General features: G+C 42.2%; 1 protein-coding gene across 3 annotated transcripts in view; it reads right to left on the reverse strand.

The window, feature by feature from the left end:
- Positions 1 to 20,177, reverse strand: part of LOC109921827 (cAMP-specific 3',5'-cyclic phosphodiesterase 4C-like) — a 271,818-nt gene that overhangs the window by 203,542 nt on the left and 48,099 nt on the right. Inside the window, exon 1 of one of the 3 annotated variants that reach the window (XM_048614250.1) lies at positions 12,485 to 12,554. The exons of the other annotated variants lie outside the window; for them this stretch is intronic. Within the exon in view, the coding sequence (XP_048470207.1) occupies positions 12,485 to 12,519 (35 nt within the window). The 5' untranslated portion in view covers positions 12,520 to 12,554. Of the gene's footprint in view, positions 1 to 12,484; positions 12,555 to 20,177 lie in introns of those variants that run through there. 3 annotated transcript variants of the gene reach the window in all.

Here is a 20,177-nt window from a genome sequence, read left to right on the forward strand (position 1 = left end):
GTTTTTCTGAAGAAGGGTCTAGGCCCGAAACGTCAGCCTTCCTGCTCCTCTGATGCTGCTTGGCCTGCTGTGTTCATCCAGCTCTACACCTTGTTATCTCAGATTCTCCAGCATCTGCAGTTCCTACTATCTCTTGATCTTGCTAATGTTGATCTCGCCTAGCGCATGCCCTGTGCAATGTAACCTGTATACCTCTGTCTAAGACTTTTTGATCTGTACATCCTTGCTTACTATGATCTGCCTGTACTGCTTGTAAATAAAGCTTTTCACTGTACTTCAGTACATGTGACAATAAATCAATCAATCAAATCCTGTAAGGCTATCACCTCCCCCATATCAAATATGATCAATGTCATGGGATCATATATCAGAAGATCAGCCACTTGCTAATGGACAAGAGGAACATAAGAAATACGGAAAGCTTTATGTCATTCAGACCATCAAATGTTCAATACGATCATGGCTGAGCTCCAGCCTCAACTCCACTTTCACACCCACTCCACATATCCCTTGACTTTCTGAGAGACGAAAAATGGGTCTCCCTCAGCCTCAAATGTACTTGACAATGAAAGGTCCACAATCTTCTGGGGTAGAGAATTCCAAACTCTAACAAACCTTTAACTGAAAAGGTTTCTCCTCATTTCAGCCCTAAATAATCAACCTCTTGGCCTGAGAATGTGTTCCAGTTGTCCAGATTCCCCAGCCCAATGACCAGCCTGGTAATCTCAGTCAGAATCTTGTATGTTTCAAATGAGATTACCCACTCATTCTTCTACACCCCAGAAAATATAAACCCGATTTATTCAGCCTCTAGCCATAGCACAACTCTCTCACCCCCAGGGACCAACCTTTGCCTTGCTGCCTCAAAAATGAGTGTTTCTCCTGAGATATGGATATCAGAATGGGGCACAATTTGAGCTCAAATGTACAACTGTAGTAAGACTTCCTTGCTTTTGTGCTGCTAGTGCACTTGTAACAAAGTTCAAGATGTCCTTCGTTTTTCCAACGATTCCCCACTCCCCCCACTGTGGTTTTCAAAGGACTGGTAGAGCTAGAATCAAATCTAATTTTAACCAACCTGGGTGCAGGGAATGAGACAGATTTGACTGAGCTGCCCCTTGTGTACCTGCCCAATTTAATGTTCCATTGAAGTCAACAGCATGAAACCAAATGGGATTTCAAGCAGAACCCATCACAGCCACATGGGCATGTTTAGAACGGGGGCTCGACACTCATCACACTCCTATATTCTCCCCATGGAGTGCCCATCACCTCCTTCAACAACAACAACATCCTCTTTCACTCAGAAGCCTGTTAAATTTCAAGCTTGTCAACATTTAGTTAGGGGGAGGTGATGCCAAGGGTGGTATTAATGTTAAACTATTAATCCAAAGACCCAGGTAATGTTCTGGGGACCTGGATTCAAATCCTGCCATGGCAGATGGTGGAATTTGAATTGAATAAAAATCTGGAATTAAGAGTCCAATGATGACCATGAAACCTTCGTTGATTGTCAGAAAAACCCATCTGGTTCATTAATGTCCTTTAGGGAAGGAAATCTACCATCCTTACCTTATCTGACCTACATGTGACTCCAGACCCACAGCAATGTGGTTGACTCTTAACTGCCCACTGGGCAATTAGGGATGGGCAATAAATGCTGGCCTAGCCAGAAATACCCTCATCCCATGAACGGATAAAAAATATTGTTGCTGCCTCATTAATCTCATTTCTTCTGTTGCTTGTTTCATCTCAAGGAACATGGAGGGAAGGAAGGGCTGATCTGGCACACTGATAGTGAGCCAGGAGGCCTGGGTTCAAGTCCCACCGCGTCCAGAGGTATCACTGAATAGGTTAATTAGAAAAAATATCTAAAAGGAGGAGAGACGTGTAAAGGAGGGTGAGCAATAGATTAGCTTGAATTAGAATGAAAGGCAGAACGGGTTTGAGAGGCTGAACAGCTTCCTCTTGTTCCTAGATCATGTTGCTTTGCCACAATATAGCCAGTGTGTTTCTACTTGGCTCAGTTTACCAAAAGAAAGCAATCTTTCTGTTAAACAGCTCGTGGAGATCAAAACATTGATACATTCCTTCAGCCACGTACACACACATGCACACACACACGTACACACACGCACACACACACGTACACGCACACGTACACGCACGCACATACACACACACACACGTACACGCACACATACACGCACGCACACATGTACACGCACACACACGTACACGCACACACACACACGTACACGCACACGCACACATGTACACGTACACACACACACACACACAACTGTACCCCAATCAGCAACTCTGCCAATATCCTGGGAACAAATCCCAAAGTTGGGCTGGAATGCCAGCTGTAATACAGCAGTTGCCATGGCAACTCAATTCATGCTGAATTAAGTTTCCAAAATTGCTCTCTGCAAGAATAAATAAAAGTCTGGAGCCTGTTAGTGAAGGAGCTCTCCATTAACACTTAAACAGCAATCTGCTGCTTTTTGCATTTCTAATCAACATAATCTGGATGCTCTGTTATGGAAACATAGAAAACGCTTGTAAAGGAAATGTTATGCTGTATGCTGTCCCTGTCCTGGGAGTGGATACATGGAAGGGAAAATGTTCTGGTCTGTGCTTTGTTCTTGTCAAGGTGAGGGGTATAAAAGATTTACTCCAGAATAATGCAATTTACACTGTATTTCTCTCCACTGGCTCCGATTTGTAGATGCTTTGTTTTGGAAGGCTACATGACAACATTCTCCCTGCGTCTTGTAGTCAGGGCCATCCATCCTCTTATAGCTCTTTGCAGAGTGTGTGAGTCAGCAGGGAACTGAAAAGAAAGCCTGGTGAAAGCCTCAGATAACAACCAGTGACTCAGAAGCCAATTACTAAAATATAAAGAAAATACTGAATAAGAATGTCTCCAGTATAAAAGCTCCGAGATCTGTGCTCCCACCCCTCTGGTTCATTGTCTAATGAAGATTACTGTTGCATTTGGATGCAGAAGTCCATAGATAAAGACCACAGCAATACAGAAACCTTTTCCCGACAGTGATACAGGTGCCACAAAATCTGCAGGCTCTTGTTGAATTTGGGTATGAACTCATCTCAGTGTTCATCAGTGAGCTCTGACTTTAACCATTATAGGAACCAGTGGGTTGGGGGGAGAAAGAGACCTCAAGCTGGGTACCAAGTAGCCCATGCCAATCTTGACTATTAGGCCTGGGAAACAGCAGAAAAGATGCAGCTTTCCAGTTTAAACACTACATTACAATTTCTGCACCTTTTCCCTGGTGATGGTGATTGTTTTAAGTTCCTCCCTACTTTTCACTTCTTGATCTTCAAATACCTTTGAAAGTATTCTAAGTCTTGCACACAGTGAAGACAGACACAAAATACCTGCACTTTCATGCCTTCCATGATCAATTCCCCAGACTCAATCTCCAGAGTGTTAAGTAGGATCTCAGCCTGCTGGTGGATTAGAGCTCAAGATCTGATTCCCTTGTGATAGACTCCGGCCATACGTCTCATACCGCAGCCCCCAGTTACACTTGTTCCTCCTTTTTACATCTAAACAATTATCCCCAGTCAACAGCTATATTTCTTCTATTCTGCTGCTCAGATCTCCGAGGTCTGTGCACGGCAGATTCATAACACCGTCATGACAATTGATGGGTATGGGACATCTCAGCAGCTGCACAATTTCTAGGCAACGCTGGTGAGCAGCATTGATACTCTGACATAGAGGAATGTAGGAAACAAGACCAGGAGTAGGGCTTGGAGTCCACTGAGCCTCCTTTGTTACTGAATAAGATCAAAGCTGATCCCCTAGTTTAAAACCAGGTTACTTCATTATCCCCATATCTTTTGGTATCTTTGATATAGAGGACAAACACTAGCTTTTGTTACTCTTTTCTTATTTAAATACTTGTAGAAACTCTTACTGTCTGTCTTTATATTACGAATAAGACTTCCCTCATACTCTAGATTATTAGGATTGAGATTTTGCTTATTAATTGAGACCCAGGTCCTAATAGTCCCTATGAGAACCTTTTTCCTAGCCCTACCTTTATCATTGGACTACATGTGAACCACAGCAACTGGATCCTCCCCGTCGCACTGCAAGTTCTTCTCCAGCCCTGAGCACATGTCCCTAACCCTGGCATTGGGCAATGAAGCCACCTGTATCTATCCTCTGATTACACTCTGTCCTACTAAGACTACATCTCTGTATACTCCACTGCACATGAATAGCTTCCAGTATCACAATGCCATGATCAGTTCACTCATCCATCCTGCAGCCCCCACTTCCATCCATACAGAGCCTTGAACCTGTTGGGCAATTGCAAGGAGTGAAACACCCCCACTTCTACCTTCTCAATTCCTTTACCTTACTGACTCATAGTCACAGCGTCCTGTACCTAATCATGGAACAAGTCAAATGATGGAATCCTGAGGGCTGGAACAAAGACTGCAGATAAGTGTCCCCCTATCTCAGTCTGCAGTGTCTGCAGTTTGTTGTACCTCCTCATTGATTTTGAATTAAAGTTCCTTGAGCCACTAACATTTACTGTAGATAATGGAGCCTAGGATTACACTGGCATCCATTTTCCCCATCTACTGCAGCTGCATCACATCACCTGCTCCACCATATTTATCCTTTGTTAATTAATTACTTCTCAATTCATAATTAATAAACACTACTACTAATGATAAGCTCTACTACTATTAATAACTATTCCATTACTAATCAAAATGTTCAGGGTCTTAAAGTTAAGTGATGAAAATACTTACCAATCAATCTCCTGAATAATTACTGAGGAAATGTTAGATAGATTAAGATCTCATCAGGGTAACCTTACAACTGAATCCCCAACAGCCCAAATCCTTGCTCCCACCCAAATCCGAACCAACCCAACTTTCCCCAATCCAACCTTACCACCTTTCCCAATCTGATTAATCCCTAGCTATCTCTCATAAACAATCCAACTATCTCACTGACCTATGCTGACCAAACCTGACAAGCCCTCTAACTAAACTATCCCTTTCAATCCCGTCAACTACTGGTTTACCTCTCTCAACCATTCACTAACATTCAAACTGGGCCTCTAAACGTTCTCTACAGCAACTTGTGTTGTACAATGGGACATGTCCTGTTTCCCCTGGACTCCACTTTGACAGAGATCCCCATTGAACACTTTGCTGTGCAGTCCTGGAAAAACCAGACATGGAAGATCCCAGAAGAAATGCACATCAGTCGGGAATCGGTTGGGGTGGGGGTTGGGATTTTCAGGTGCAGCAGCAATCTAACTATTGTTGTCATTACTTGGAAGGTCTGAACCAACCTTAAGACTCTATAAGAATGCAAGTTGTTGTTGGTGTTTGCAGAAATACTCTGAACAGAAGCTCAGTGAAAGCATTCCTTCTTTCTCTTCCCTTCTATCAAGTGTAAAAATCAAATATAAAATGATAAATAAAATTAATTTCAGAGTTTTCCAGTGGGTAAACACACCATCTGGGACTGAGCCCAGGAGATCTAAGGCTAGTCAAACACTAATGATTGACTTTTTGGGATGAGATTAATTATGGCGAATTTGCAAATAAAGCAACAAGCAACATTTACTAAATGATGTTTCCCTTATGTGCTTCACCAGTGCAAACATCTACGTCTCTTGTTTAGACCCAACAGTGTGCAGAAATTAGCTAGAATCCTGCCTTCATCACAGTCTACACTGACACAGTTACACATACTTACTGCATCCTGTTTGCATTTAGCTTCAGAATCCCAGCTGCTACCTTCTGCTCACAGATGGTCAAGTGCAAGGGAAATCTCTGTCAGTTTCATTCTTTAGAAATTGTTATGTCAGCCCCAGCTGGAGTACTGGACTTAATTCGAGGCACTGCGCATGGGGTAAATTTGTCAAGGTCTTGGAAAGGGTGCAGAACAGATTTATGAGAATGGTACAGGGATCAGGGACTAAAACTGTGCAAAAGGACTGGAGAAGCTGGGGTTGTTCTCCTTAGAGAAGAGAAAATAAGGGGAGATTTAACATTAACGTTCAAAATTGTGCAGGATTTAGAGAGATGAAGAAGGGTCCCGACCCGAAACATCAACTCCCCTGTTCCTCTGATGTTGCTTGGCCTCCTGTGTTCCTCCAGCTCCACTCTGTGTTGTCTCTGACTCCAGCATCTGCAGTTCTTGCTATCTCCCAGGATTTAGAGTGTTACAGTTTTGGAGTTATGCTCTGTTTTGGGATTTATCTTTATATTTAAGACAAGAATAAAATAGGCCGTGGGACCTGTTCTGAAATCTGCCTGTCAGCAAGCCTGGGTTGTCAAGATCAAAGGAAGACGTAGATTGTTTTACTAGGAGGAAGGTGCAAAGTATTTGCACTCAGAGACAATGGCAGCAACATGTGAGCTAATAGTGGAAACTGTGTCTCAAAAATTGTCAAAATGTTGGAGATGTTGGGTTGTAAACTGTAATGCTTTAAAGCATGCACTTAGTCCCAAGATTAAAGACAAGCCAACTTGGAAAATGCTACAGAAACTCAGCAGATCGGCAGCATCTGTGGAGAGAGAAGGAGAGAGAACATTTCGAGTATGATCTGATGCTTCCTCAGAACTGAAGAAGCCGTAATGTTGTGAGCAGGAGATTAGATTTATGACATAGAACTGGCACTTATTTGACAGAGGAATAGGCTACACTCCAAGGTTTAGCACCTTGACAAGTGGGACATATTGCAAACTTACTAATCAGACCACCGACATTTTCATCCAAATCATTTCTACATATCACACACAACAGAGATCTCAGTACTGATCCTTGTGGAACACCGTTGGTCACAGTTCTCCAGTCAGAAAAACACCACTCCACAACTACCCTCTGTCTTCAATGGCCAATTTTATATCCAACTTACCAACTCACCATGGATTCCATGCGATTTAAACTTTTGGACTAGCCTACTATGAGGGACCTTGTCAAATGCTTCAGTAGGAAGTAGAACAATGTTTTGTCTAGAACAGGGAAGGCTGATCCTGGAGATTATAGAGGTTTTTAAGATTATGAAATGGTTTAAGAGAAAAGACAGAGATGATGGGTTGAAGTTTCTTAGTTGGGTTGCCATCTTGATATGAAATTCATTTTGGAATCAGGTATATGGAAGTGGTTGTGGTTGGGAGTGTTAGGGATGGTGGCAGGACCAGAAAAACAGGTTCAAACAGAGAGCACATGGTGATGTCTCACATAAGAGAGGGGCAATGCTGAGGCGAACAAGTATTCCTTAGGGCATTTCAAAAATGGGGAGGCATCTGTGTCTCAGTTCTGAAAAAGAGTCATATCAGATCTGAAAAGTTAACTCTGTTTCTCTCTCCGCAGTTATTGTCAGACTTGCTGAGTTTCTCCAGCGCTTTCTGTTTTTGGCTCAGATTTCCAGCATCCACAGTTCTGGAATCCACATTAGAGGAGGGATGTGATAGCTGTGGAGGGAGTGCAGAAGAGATTTACCGCAATATTGCCTGAGCTGGAGAGTTTCAGCTATGAAAAGAAATTAGACAGACTGGGGTTGTTTTTATCAGAGCGGAGGAGAAGAAGAGGGGACATGATTGAGATGTATAAGATTATGAGGGGCATTGACAGAGTCAGGAGGAAGAAACATTTTCCCTTGATGGAGGGATCAATGATGAGGAGGCATAGATTTAAGGTAAGGGGCAGGAGATTTAAAGGAGATGTGAGGAACAACATGATGGGAATCTTGAACTCACTGCCTGTAAATGTGGTAGAGGCAAAAACCTTCAAAACATATAAGAAGTATTTAGATGTGCACTTAGAATGCAAAGGCATTCAAGACTCTGGGCCAAGTGCTGGAAAATGAGATTAGCATATAGTTAGTTGCTTTCGATTGACATAAACGTGATGGGCTGAAAAGCCTTTCTCTACAACTCTATGACTGTGTGGATCTCTACAACTCTATGACTGTGACACAGTACTTTCCTTTTATGTAACATTCCAACTTTGCTTCCTATAACAACTCCTAAACTGCATCCATGGAACTAGGAAAACTGATTGTGATGTTTCCAGGAGTAAGAATGAGTGAAGCAATGTAAATAAATCCTCTGGTGAATTCAGGAGTCAGTTCTCTGCCCAGGGAAGAGAGTAGTGAAAATATGGAACTCACTCCAATAAGGAGTTGAAGTGGCTGTCAGAGATACTACATAAACACGTAATGGAGAACAAAACTAGAAAAATATTCAAAGATGAAGAGGGCTGAGGGGTGCTTCATGTGGTGCATAAACTCTGGCATGAATGAGCTGGGCTGAATGGTCTGTTTCCGTGCTGAACATTCAATATAATTCTTGGCATGTTAAATCAATGACCCCAGCTTGTCTTGTAAACAAGATTCTCTCACAGTCTGTATTCCACACAATGAAATAATACTCATTGCATTTTATCTCTTTGATTCTCCCCAGCTCTTACCTTGGATGTCAGTTTAATTTATTTCTGGTCATCCTACCTGAATCTTATTTGCATAACTGTAATTAGAGTAATTGCATTGAGTGGGCTGAGGTGGGTTATTACACTAGAGAGGACACTGTTTGCTAATTTAAGTACACAAGAGTGAGGTCACAGCTCTGAACCCTCTATTCAATTGTACTGATTCACAAAACAGAGAAATCCTCTTAACTTTCCTCTCTTGTTCCTCCAAGGTTGCAAATAAAGCACTGTACACAATCTTCACCCCTCCACCCCCCAACTGCCATCCTTATGAATCTGAAACAAAGACTCATTACACCACTTCCTACCCAAACTTGCTTTCTTTTGTTATGAGGCAGGGAAGATGAGAAAGTTGAAGTTCAGTGTCACCTCAGCAGTATGCCTTGGTTCTCCAGCCTCACGGCTGGAAGGCTATAAGTTCCAAAGTTCACTCCAGAGATTTGAACACAGAATTTGGGCTGATGCTCCTGGTACTAGTGCTCTGTCAGCCATGGCATTTAACCAAGTCCCCATCAGCCCTCTCTGGTGATTATAAATTATTCAATAGGACCAATTGGCATGTTTTGTCTTGCATGGATCAGGACAATTTGTAAGGATTCCAACAAAGAGGGGATTAACATTTTATACTGTGGAAAAACAGAGTTTTGATTGATAGAGATGCTGCCACAGAGAATCCAGTTAAATGATAACTGACAGTTAACTGCCAAGTTTTGTTTAATTTTAAACCCTAGAGATTGATTCTGGTTGGTTAAGACATTGTCGTAAGGAATAACTCAGAAGCTGGCTGTCACCTATTAAGTTAAGTTGAACCAGTGAGTGTGCATATTTTTTTCCATCTGCAAAGAACAGGGCTTTATGTATTAATCTATGTAGCTTCCAGTGCTACACTCTCTTTCTATACCGTGGAACATTTTGTTCCCCTTTACATTGGGACTTTTGTGAATGTCCTGATGGGTGGAAGATAAAAGGCTACAACAGAACATGTACATTTTTTTTCTGTAACACACAAGTTCTGTTTGACCAAAAGGCAAAGAAAGGGAGCTCTCCCTAGGGTCCTGTTCAATGTTTGTTCCTCAACCAACAACTAAAAAGATACTCTGGTAATGTGTCTCGTTGGTGTTCAAGGGAACTTGCCATATTCAAGTTGGTTGCATTTCCTCCATTTGCAACAGCAACAATGCTCGAAAGTGCTTCATTCAATGTGAAATGCCTGGGAATGTCCTAAGATAGTGAAAGGCACTACAGAAATGTAACTGAACATAATCTTTTATTGTATAATAATTCTTAAAGTCAAATTGTTGTTACTCTACAATTCTGACAATGATTTTGTACAGCCATAATAGAATCATTTACTGATCACAGTGATCAATCTCTATTAATTAGTTGACATCTGACTCAGACATGAGACAAGAAAGAGTTTTGCCTGTAGTGTTTTGGGAACATTTGGCCTAAAGTTGCACATTTCTTCCAAAGATGTTACACTTAATGCATGCCAAGTCTCAAATTACTCATATAACTTAATCCACGACTATTTCTTTCAAAAAGAAAGCAATACATTTTGTATTTTAATAAATCAATTTTAACTTCACCGATCATCTCTGTAGGAGTTAATTTCATTGATTGACTATTCACTGACTGAATGAAACAGATGTGAAGCTGAGTGGTTTTTAAATATAACATTTTTTTTACATCTTGTAATTTTGCAACAATAGTCTCTCTGGCCTTATTTGGTTTAGTGCTGCTGGAATCCTGCCCTATTGAGTCTCAGCACCTCATCTTAATAATAAATAAAACTGTCAGTACGGCATATATCATCCCTACTGATCCTCTTCATTTGGAGAGAGTTGGCAATTTTACATTGTTCCGTTTGTACTTTGCACAGTTGTCTCTATATTACACTAAAAAAATAGAGGCACTGGCAAAGATGTATTGAAAAATTCATAAGAAATTACCAGAACTAAGAAGTTATAATTTTATCAAAGAGCTGAACATGCTTTCTGAAGCATATCACAGACACATGCACCCTCTGGAAATGGGAAGGTTAGTGGGTGGCCAAATCGAGGTCTTTAAAATTATAAAGGGGATTAATAAATGTAAATGGAGAAAAGACTTGTGGCGGTGAGGGGACAATTTGAAAACATGACATTTATATAACGAAGCTTTCATGATCAGACACTACTTAGGAAACAGATAACTATAAACAAACTGCAGAAGGTAAGAGGTAATTTAGTGAGATTTTCTGAACACTGAGTAATCAGGAGTGGGAAACTCGAGTTTGTGCCTTTGACTAGTGCACCATGCACACATTTTATTACTGCATCTTTCAACAACGAAAGCAATTTGAATCAAGCACAACAGCAGCAGGATAGAAGGGAATTAATCTCTTCACTCTTGTCTTCCAAATGTAGCAGTGTGAAATGGAACCAGCGCCTTAATCTGCCATCAATGTCATCACTTTTTGCCACTGTCAATGAAGTAATTCAGATCAAAATGGCTCCAAAACATCCTCATCACTGAAATTACACCACTTTCAATTGCACTGTTTTAAAATTGTAGCCCGCTCCCCCACACCCCACACGCCACTCCTGGCCTCACCTTCCTGATTTGAACTTTAAAGATGACTTAATATGACAGGAATCCTTGATTTTGAAATACTAAACACGATAAAAGATTCAAGAAAGACCGTTCATTGGATCAAACATACTCTACCCACCCCAGTTAATCTCTTTCCGAAGCATATCACAGATACTGTCTATCCATTTTTTTTCTTCCAAAGCCCATGTACACTGTGCCCCATCATAGATTCTATTCACTTATTTAACCATGTAGATTGAATGCTTCTAAGGCCAACCAACTAGTACAATATTTTCACATCTCCATTGTTCAATTTACAGTTGCCCTCAGCTGTGAGTGTGCTCCCCTTCACACAATACCACAGGATATTTGAATCCCAAGTGTATATTCATGCACCACTTCATCAATTACTGAAAGACACTTAGGTAGATGACAAAACAAGCAGTTTTCATAAAGCCTGATAGAATTCAAAACCTCTTCCACAGTGATGTGCATCAATCCAGTTCCCAATGAGGACTGTTGAAGTGGTCAGTGACAGCAATGGGAGGTACCAGTCAATACAGTGTGGAGCTGGAGGAACACAGCAAGTCAGGCAGCATCAGAGGAGCAGGAAAGTTGACATTTCAGGTTGGGGCCCTTCTTCAGAACTTGCCTGGCCTGCTGCGTTCCTCCAGCTTCACACTGTGTTGACTCTGACTCCAGCATCTGCACTTCTTGCTATCTCCCAATGGGTGGTACCAGATTGATTGGTTGGTCCACCAACAAGGAACAACAAGTAAGCTTTATCAAAGGTAAATAGGGCTGTAGGAAGATGCTGAGGGTTGAAGCTCTCAGTAAGATTGTGCAAATAGATAAGCTGGTCCAGTCTTCCTCACCTTGGTTTATCATCTCAGAGTCAGCTCTATTTAGAGTCTCAATGTTATGTAATGGATCCTGTTTCACACACACACACATCCACACCCCCAAATACAGATACACAACCATGCATACACCATAATGCACACAAACACATACACACACCCCAAATAGATATGGAACCATTCATACTCTCTGACATATACAAACATACACACATCCCAAATACACATAAACTACTGTTCATACAGTCTGACATGTACAAACGTATATAACATACCTCAAATACTGATACACAACCATCATACACCCTGACGTATATAAACACATACACACACCCTAAATAAGGAAACACAACCAGACGTACATCCTGACATATACAAACATACGCACACCCAAACACAGATACACATCTAAACATACACCCTCACACATATTCACACGTTCACAAACGCCACACTCTGATGGAGGTTTAATTTTAAAGGAACTAAACTTTTGTTTCTCGTTCGGATCGATTTTCACCTCCTGCCAGCCACCCCGTTTCTCGCTTACCGTCTGAGGCCGTGGAAAGAAGTTGGCCAAGACATCCGCGGTTTCTTTAGGCCGGGTCTGTCGCCGTTCTCCAGGGTCTGAAAGTTCTCCATGGCTCGGTGGTACACGTACCTCTCGGTATCCGAATAGAACCTCTGCTTGATCTTGATGTGAGTCCGGGGCTGCCTCCAGAGGTGTTTGGGGGGTTTGGCAGTGCCGACCCCTTCCCTGACCAGGGCTGAGCATTTCACAGTCTCCATTTGGGGTGAAGAGGTTGGGGGATTCGAGAGTTGGATTGGATTTGAGCAGCTCCACCAAAAAAAACAAAGCAAGAGCTGGAGAGGGCGGGTCCAGACACGGCAATGAACTAATATTTAAAATTGACCAACTGATCTCTTTAAAAACTCTAAAAAATATTCAAATAGAGGAGAGCCAATTGAGAATGAGCAAACCAGGTCAGCACCAGGTCGCTGTCCACGGTCCTGGTGCTGAAAGTTCAGCTGGAGGCACGCTCTCGACGCTTAGAGCACCCGACTGTTTTCACTCAGAAAATGTTCAGATTCACCCCCAGCCAAGCTAGCATACAGGCACTGTGCTCAGTCTCTAAAAAAAAACTGATACCGATTTAGAAGCCGATTACTGCAATCTAACATCTAGGTGTATTATGAGAAGGAAATCGATTAGTTCAAAAAACGTTTCCTAAACTGCAACCAACAGAGATCCAACAGGTCTTTTAAAAAAAAGACCTTTAAATATTTCTACTAAATCTTACTCATAGTTTTTTTTAAAACTTTTTTTATATAAAAATACTTACAGCCTGAACAAAAATTAATTGCTTAAAGATTATTCCAGTTGCTATTTGCTAAAACTTACATCTATTTTATACCCAAATTACTTTTTTTTATTTAGGGGCTGGGTGTCTAAGTTGGCGGTTTTTCTTCCCAGGTCGCTAGGAGAGGGGCAAACTGAAATCCCAGCTCCTTGCTGGAGCTCTTTATAATGGGATTAGCTTCTAACAAGCTGTCTGGCTCGATCGATTTCAAATAATTAATAAATAACGCAAACGCAGCTCATTAATCAGTAGAACGAGCACGGTCGTCCTGGGGAGAAGAGAAATCTCATGTTCTTTTTTCTGACTAATTCTCATCTCATATTCAGTAGCCCCGCAGTCACACTGAAACTGGAAGCGACACTCAGCTTTAACTCAGCTCCGCCGCTCAACTCTCCAGAATCCGCCCTCCATCCCCTGCACAGTCGGCAGCTCCCGGAGCTCAGTGACTGTCTTCGAGGCGGTTCGACTCCTTTCGTTTCTCACTTTCATTCAGATTTGCCCTGTCCTCAGTGAAATATCCCCCCAGCCCCCGACCCCTGGACTGGCTGCTGTCTGGATTTCTCAGAGTTTTTTGTGGATCAGAGCTCAGCGGATCGGAATCAAGCGGCTCCGCCTTTGGAATGGGTTTGAAAGTGAATGACAAAAAAGAAACAAGAGGAGGACCCTCCCTCTACCAGGAGAACAATTACCACCTCGCCACCGAGCGAATAAAAAAGGGACGCAAATCCACTTACAATCTCAAACAATCAAATGCTAACCAAAAAAACAAACAAGTTACTCCCTCTCTCACTGATAACTATATATGAAATGGTTCCATATCATTTTATCTCCCTTCATTTTGAGCAATAACTTATTGGCTTTGAACATGGGAACTAGAGGACCTTTGTTAGAATTCGGTGATTCATTATGAAATCTATTTTGGGGTATGTAGATTGTCAAATGCACATAGTTTAATAACACTCATTCTCAGGATCTGACCATGAATGGCACAGCAAGCATTTATTGGTTATCACTCGTAGCCCCTCACCATCCTGACCTGGAAATATGTTACTGTTCCTCCAGAGTCCCTGGGTCAAAATGCTAGAATTCCCCTCCTAATGACACTGTCCTTACACAAAATGAACTGCTAAGGTTCAAGAAGACAGCTCACCACTGCCTGCTCAAGGGGCAACTAAAGGATGAACAATAAATGCTGGGCCCAGTCCATGATACCCACATCCCATGGGGGTGAGGGTTCAGGGAGCTGAAGGGACCCACTGTGAGGTTTGTAAGGGATTCTATGATGAGTCATGGCTGAAGTCGCAGCCCCAGATTCATGTAAATGGAATGGAACTTGAAGGGTACCATGTTCCCATGTCCTTTTCGGAGGGTGAGTCTGCAGGTTTGAGAGGCAGTCCCGGATTCTGCAGGCCATCAACAGATGTGGCATCACTGCTAACCCTTTGGCCAGCTTTTCTCAGTGGTGACTATGAAAGGAGCAGGCAGGGCAATTTAGCACATACAAACTTTTGCTGGCACAGCAGGAGTCTCTCTGCTTCTTTCAGATATTTCTTAAATCCTGTTTCTTTGGTTGAGCTTTTAGTCCCCAATCCTCATGTCTTCTAATATGGTTTGGTATAAAATTTTGTTTGATAAACCTCTGCGAAACCCTTTGGGATTTTTTAATTTTGTTATACAAATGTATAAGTTAATGTAACTGATGAAGGTGGAGATGATGCTTGGAAGTCAAGAAGGGCAGAAGATCAACTTGCAATCTGTGTGTGTGTGTGTGAGAGAGAGAGAGAATGTAATCAATTTCCATTGTGGTTCACCCATAGCCACACAGCACACCCACAGATACTGTCTAGTCCCATGGATGGCTTTCAATCAGTATGAGCCTCCATAGGACCTGTGCCCGATCTGCATTCATAAAGGGAAATTAAGTAACAAATTTAAGGTCAATGTCAAAATTACAGAAAGTCTCCTTTAAGAAGCAAACAATTGGCACTATTTCAACAGAGCTAAATGTCAGCAAAGGAACAATAGAAGTTTAGTTTTATAAATGCAAACTAATTGGCAGTGTTTGATATTGAGCAGATTGTCACTTGATTGAACACATTGTTATAGCAAGAAATTTTCGAGCATTACATACTGCTTATGGATTAAAAGAATGCAAATGAGATTTGATCTTGCAGCTTTTGTCTTAAGTAGGATCACTGGCACAGAAGTCAAAGCCGAATCAGTTTGAGATTATGGTCAACATGGACCGGTTGGACTGAAGAGTCTGTTTCCATGCTGTATGACTCTATTTGATGGAATTGGAGGAAATAAGATGTTACAGAGATAGGGAAGGGTCAGACCATGGAGGGCTCTGAAAACAAGGAAATAAATTTTAAAATTGAGGCATTAGTGGTTTGGGAAAAGAGTCAGTGGGCATAGACGATAATGGCTGAATGGACTTGGTGAGGATTAGTAAACAGAGCAGCAGGATTTTGGAGGATATCAGGATGGTGGACAATGGAACAGGAGAGCACTGGAACTGTCGAGTCCAGAGATGGTGAGGGCAGGGATGACGACTGAGCTGTCTCAGTCAAGTACAGCACAGTTAGGTGCAGAGACAGGATGTTTTAGCAATGATTCTCCCCGCTGTCAGATGCCATTTCAGTTCAGTCATGAAGAATACCTTCTTGGATGAGGTACAATGACCGCCTATACTTCAACAACAACTAGTACCTCTGAGACTGCAGGAGATGGAATCAGAAAATAGACAAAAACAACAGAGAAACAAAGAAAATACACTGAAAAGGAACGGAAAGAGCAATGCACTTTGAGCAATTTTAAAATGGAAAATTCAGTTCTAAAATGAACAGACTCCCCCACAATACTGATTCATCCAGCTGTCATAGCACCAGCTCTGTAATTGTTCCTGGAGCACACAAGAAAACAGTGCAATTATTACAGGAGAGATTTCATATCAGTCTTGATGGCACCTAGATTTACCTCACTGCCATCTTATTCAATTGCAACAGCAGCCCAACAATGGTGCCCCTCCCTCAACATTTACTATCTCTGCCTTGTCATGGCACCTGTCCAACATCCAACATGGAATGAATAGGAACTCCCTCCACCTATTACCAAGATCCAAGTCATTAACTTTGGGCTTCACCATGGCGACCAACACCATCATTGTCCAAGGTCAGTGTCTAAGGCTGAGCCAGTCTGTTTACAAATTTGGTGTCATGTTTCACTCTGAGTTGAGCTTCTAACCAGATATCGGCTCTACAAATAAGACCACTTACTTCTACTGCCATTACACTTACTGACTCCAAGATCTCTCAGCTCATCTGGAATCAGCAGGGTGATTGAGTTTAAGAGCCGTGAGATTATGCTGCAGCTCTATAAAGCTCTGGTTAGACCACGCTTGGAATATTGTGTTCAGTTCTGGTTGCCTCATTATAGCAAGTATGTGGAAGCTTCAGAGGGGGTGCAGAGGAGATTTACCAGGATGCTGTCTGGACGGGAGGGTAGGTCTTATGAGGAAAGGTTGGGGGAGCTAGGGCTTTATTCATTGGAGCGAAGAAGGATGAGATGTGACTTGATAGAGGTGTATAAGATGATGACAATCATAGATAGAGTTGATAGTCAGAGACTTTTTCCCAGGGCGGAAATGACTATTACGAAGGGGCATAATTTTAAGGTGATTGGACAAAGGTATAGGGGAGATGTCAGAGGTAGGTTCTTCACACAGAGAGTGGTGGGCATGTGGAATGTGCTGCCGGCAGTGGTAGTGGAGTCAGATACTTTAGAGACTTTTAAACTACTCTTGGATAGGCACATGGAGGATAGTAAAATGTAGGGTATGCAGGGTAGATTGATCTTACTAGGATAATAGGTCAGCACAACATCGTGGGCCAAAGGGCCTGTACTGTGCTGTACTGTTCTATGTTCTATGTTCTATGTTCAATGTTCTATCTGCTGCTGAAAACCCTTATCCAAGCCTTTCTTACCTCCAGCCTTGATTATTCCAATGCTCTCCTTGTCTATCTGTTACTGTAAGATGATGAACCATAAGACATAGGAGCAGAAGTAGGCCATTCAATGAGATCATAACTGATTTGTTAATCCTCAACTCTAATTTCTTCACAATTCTTGATTCCCTCAGTGATTAAAAATCTCTCTCAGCCTTGAATATTTGCAATGATGTCATCTCTACAGCCCGACTAGTAAAAAATTCCACAGATTCTCTATTCTCTGAGAGAAAATAGTCCTAATCTTGTTTTAAATGGGCCAATCCTTACTCTAAGATTACACCCTCTGGCCCTAGACTCTCCCACAACGAAAACAACTTCTCTGCATCAATCCTACAAGTCCCTCAGAGTCGTATATATTAAAATCAGGTCATCTCACATTCTTCTAAACTCCAATAAATAAAGGCCCAAACTACTAAACCTCTCTTTCAAACTCAGTCCCTCCATGCCAAAAATCAACCTAGTGAACCTTCTCTGAACTGCCCTCAATGCCATATATCATTCCTTAAATAAGGGAACCAAAACTGTTCACAATATTCCAGCTGTGGTCTGAAGAGTGCCTTGTAACTTCTTAGCAAGACTTCTTTATTCAGTTTATTGAAAAATACTACTTGTATTTAACTCACACACAGTCTGAACTACACACTGGTTCTACGATTCTTACATTAGCTCCGAAATGGCCATCATTCTTAGCCTTCTGTTCAAATTCTCCCATGGCTTGGTCTGTCTCAATCTCCATAACCACCAGCCCCATGATATTTCCATGCACTCTTTGATTTTGGGTGCATTCTTTGTTTCCATTGCTCCACCACTATTTTGGAATGTCCCTCAGCTCCCCACCTCTCTTTCTTTATTGGAGGAGGCTCCTTGAAAACTTCCAGCTTTTGACGACCAGTCCTAATAAAACCAAGAGTCTCAGTGTTACATTTTGTTTAGTAGCTCTCTTCTGAAGTGCCTTTGAATGCTGTTATCTTCATTCATGGGATGTGCTGTCACTATTGCCTGTCCCTGGAGAAGGTGGGGGTGAGCTGCTTTCTTGAACTACCGCAGTCTATGTGCTGTAGGACGCCCATAATGCCCTTAAAGAGGGAATCCCAGGATTTTGACCCAGCGACACTGAAGGAACAGCAATATATTTCCAAGCCAGAATGGTAAGTGGCTTAGACGGGAACTTGCAGGTGTTTCCATGCATCTGCTGCCCTTATCCTTCTCAATAGCAAGGTCTCTATAGAATCATTGAATCCCCACAGTGTGGAAGCAGGCTATTTGGCATCGAGGCCACATCGACCCTCCAAACAGGATCCCACCCAAACCTGACTGCATGCCCCACCCTGTAATCCTGTATTTCCCATGGCTAACACACCTAGCCTACACATCACTATGGGCAATTTAACACGGCCAATCCACCTAACCTACACATCTTTGGAATCCAGAGCACCTGGAGGAAACCCACGCAGACACAGGGAGAATGTGCAAACTCCACATAAACAGTTGCCCGAGGGTCCCTGGTGCTGTGAAGCAGCAGTGCTAACCACTGAGTCACTGATCCACTGTGTTATCCCTGAAGGTTTGCTGTTGAAGGACGTTGGTGAGTTGCTGCCGTGCATCTTGTAGATGATACACGCTGCTGCTACTAAGCATCAATGGTGAATGGAATGAATGTTGAAGGTGGTAGAGGGAATGGATGTTTGAGGATGTGGTGCTGATAAGGTGGGCTGCTTTGTCCTGTGTGATGTCAAGCTTCTGGAGTATTGTTGGAACTGCACCCATCCAGGCAAGTGAGCAATATTCCATCTCCTGACTTGTACCTTACCGATGGCGGACAGGCTTTGGGGAGACTGGAAGTGACTTACTTGCAACAGAATTCCCAACCTCTGACCTGCACTTGTAGGCACAGTATTTATACAGCTATAGTAGGAACTGCCGAGTTCAGTTCGGTTTCTGGTCAATGGTATCCACAGGATATTAATAATACTGGAATGTTAAAAGTGCCACACAAATACAAGTTGATGCTGTTGTGGGGGTTTTATCACAGTGTGAGTCAGACCCTGAAGTGAAATCTGATGGAGAGGTGATAGATAGAAAAGAGCAAAGAAATCAGGAAACTGAGAATCACAGGACCGCTGATTATTAGAGTTGCAGAAAAGAGACAGCAGGTGTTTCAACATTAACAAATATTGAAATTTTCCCCTAATCATTTCCAAACATATAGGAAACTCAAACTTATCAGATTTATTTAATTAGTTTTTTGTGCTTAGGAAAAGGAATGATGAGGTCTCTATTCCTCCAGTTATTTTCATGCCTGTGACTTTATCTCTCAGTGATGGCTGCCATCTATATGTCAGGTTAATGTTAATGGTGTGTAAATAGAGTACAGCAATAAAGGCTCAGTGAGAGCAAAGGTACCTGCACTAATAAATGTTTAACACAGTAACTGTAACCCAGCCTGAAGTGGACAGAAGTTAGGGATTAGTTGAGGAGTCAGAGATAGAGGAAGGGAAATGGGAGAGACAGGGATAGAGGGGGGATAATGGGAGAGGGATAGGAATGGGGAGAGGAGAAATCGGGGAGGGACTGGAGTATAAGGTGGGGGGCTGAGGGGAATGGGGGCAAGACAGGGATAGATAAGGGGGAGATAGGGTAGTATCAAGGACAGATTTACTCCACTCTATACTTGATGAACCTGGTGCCATGGGGGAAAATGAGGAAGCAATTGGATAGAGGAGAGGGTAATAGGGGAGTAAAGGGATAGAGGGTTCTGACATGGGGGAGGAGTAGGATAGAGGAGGGTTAGGTCAGAATGCAAGCTAAAGTTCAATTACACTATTTTTGAAGAAGAACATTCATCTGAAATAGGCTTAAAAATGCCAGTTAG

This window comes from Rhincodon typus, chromosome 29, assembly GCF_021869965.1.
Source record: "Rhincodon typus isolate 14 chromosome 29, sRhiTyp1.1, whole genome shotgun sequence".
NCBI lineage: Eukaryota > Metazoa > Chordata > Chondrichthyes > Orectolobiformes > Rhincodontidae > Rhincodon > Rhincodon typus.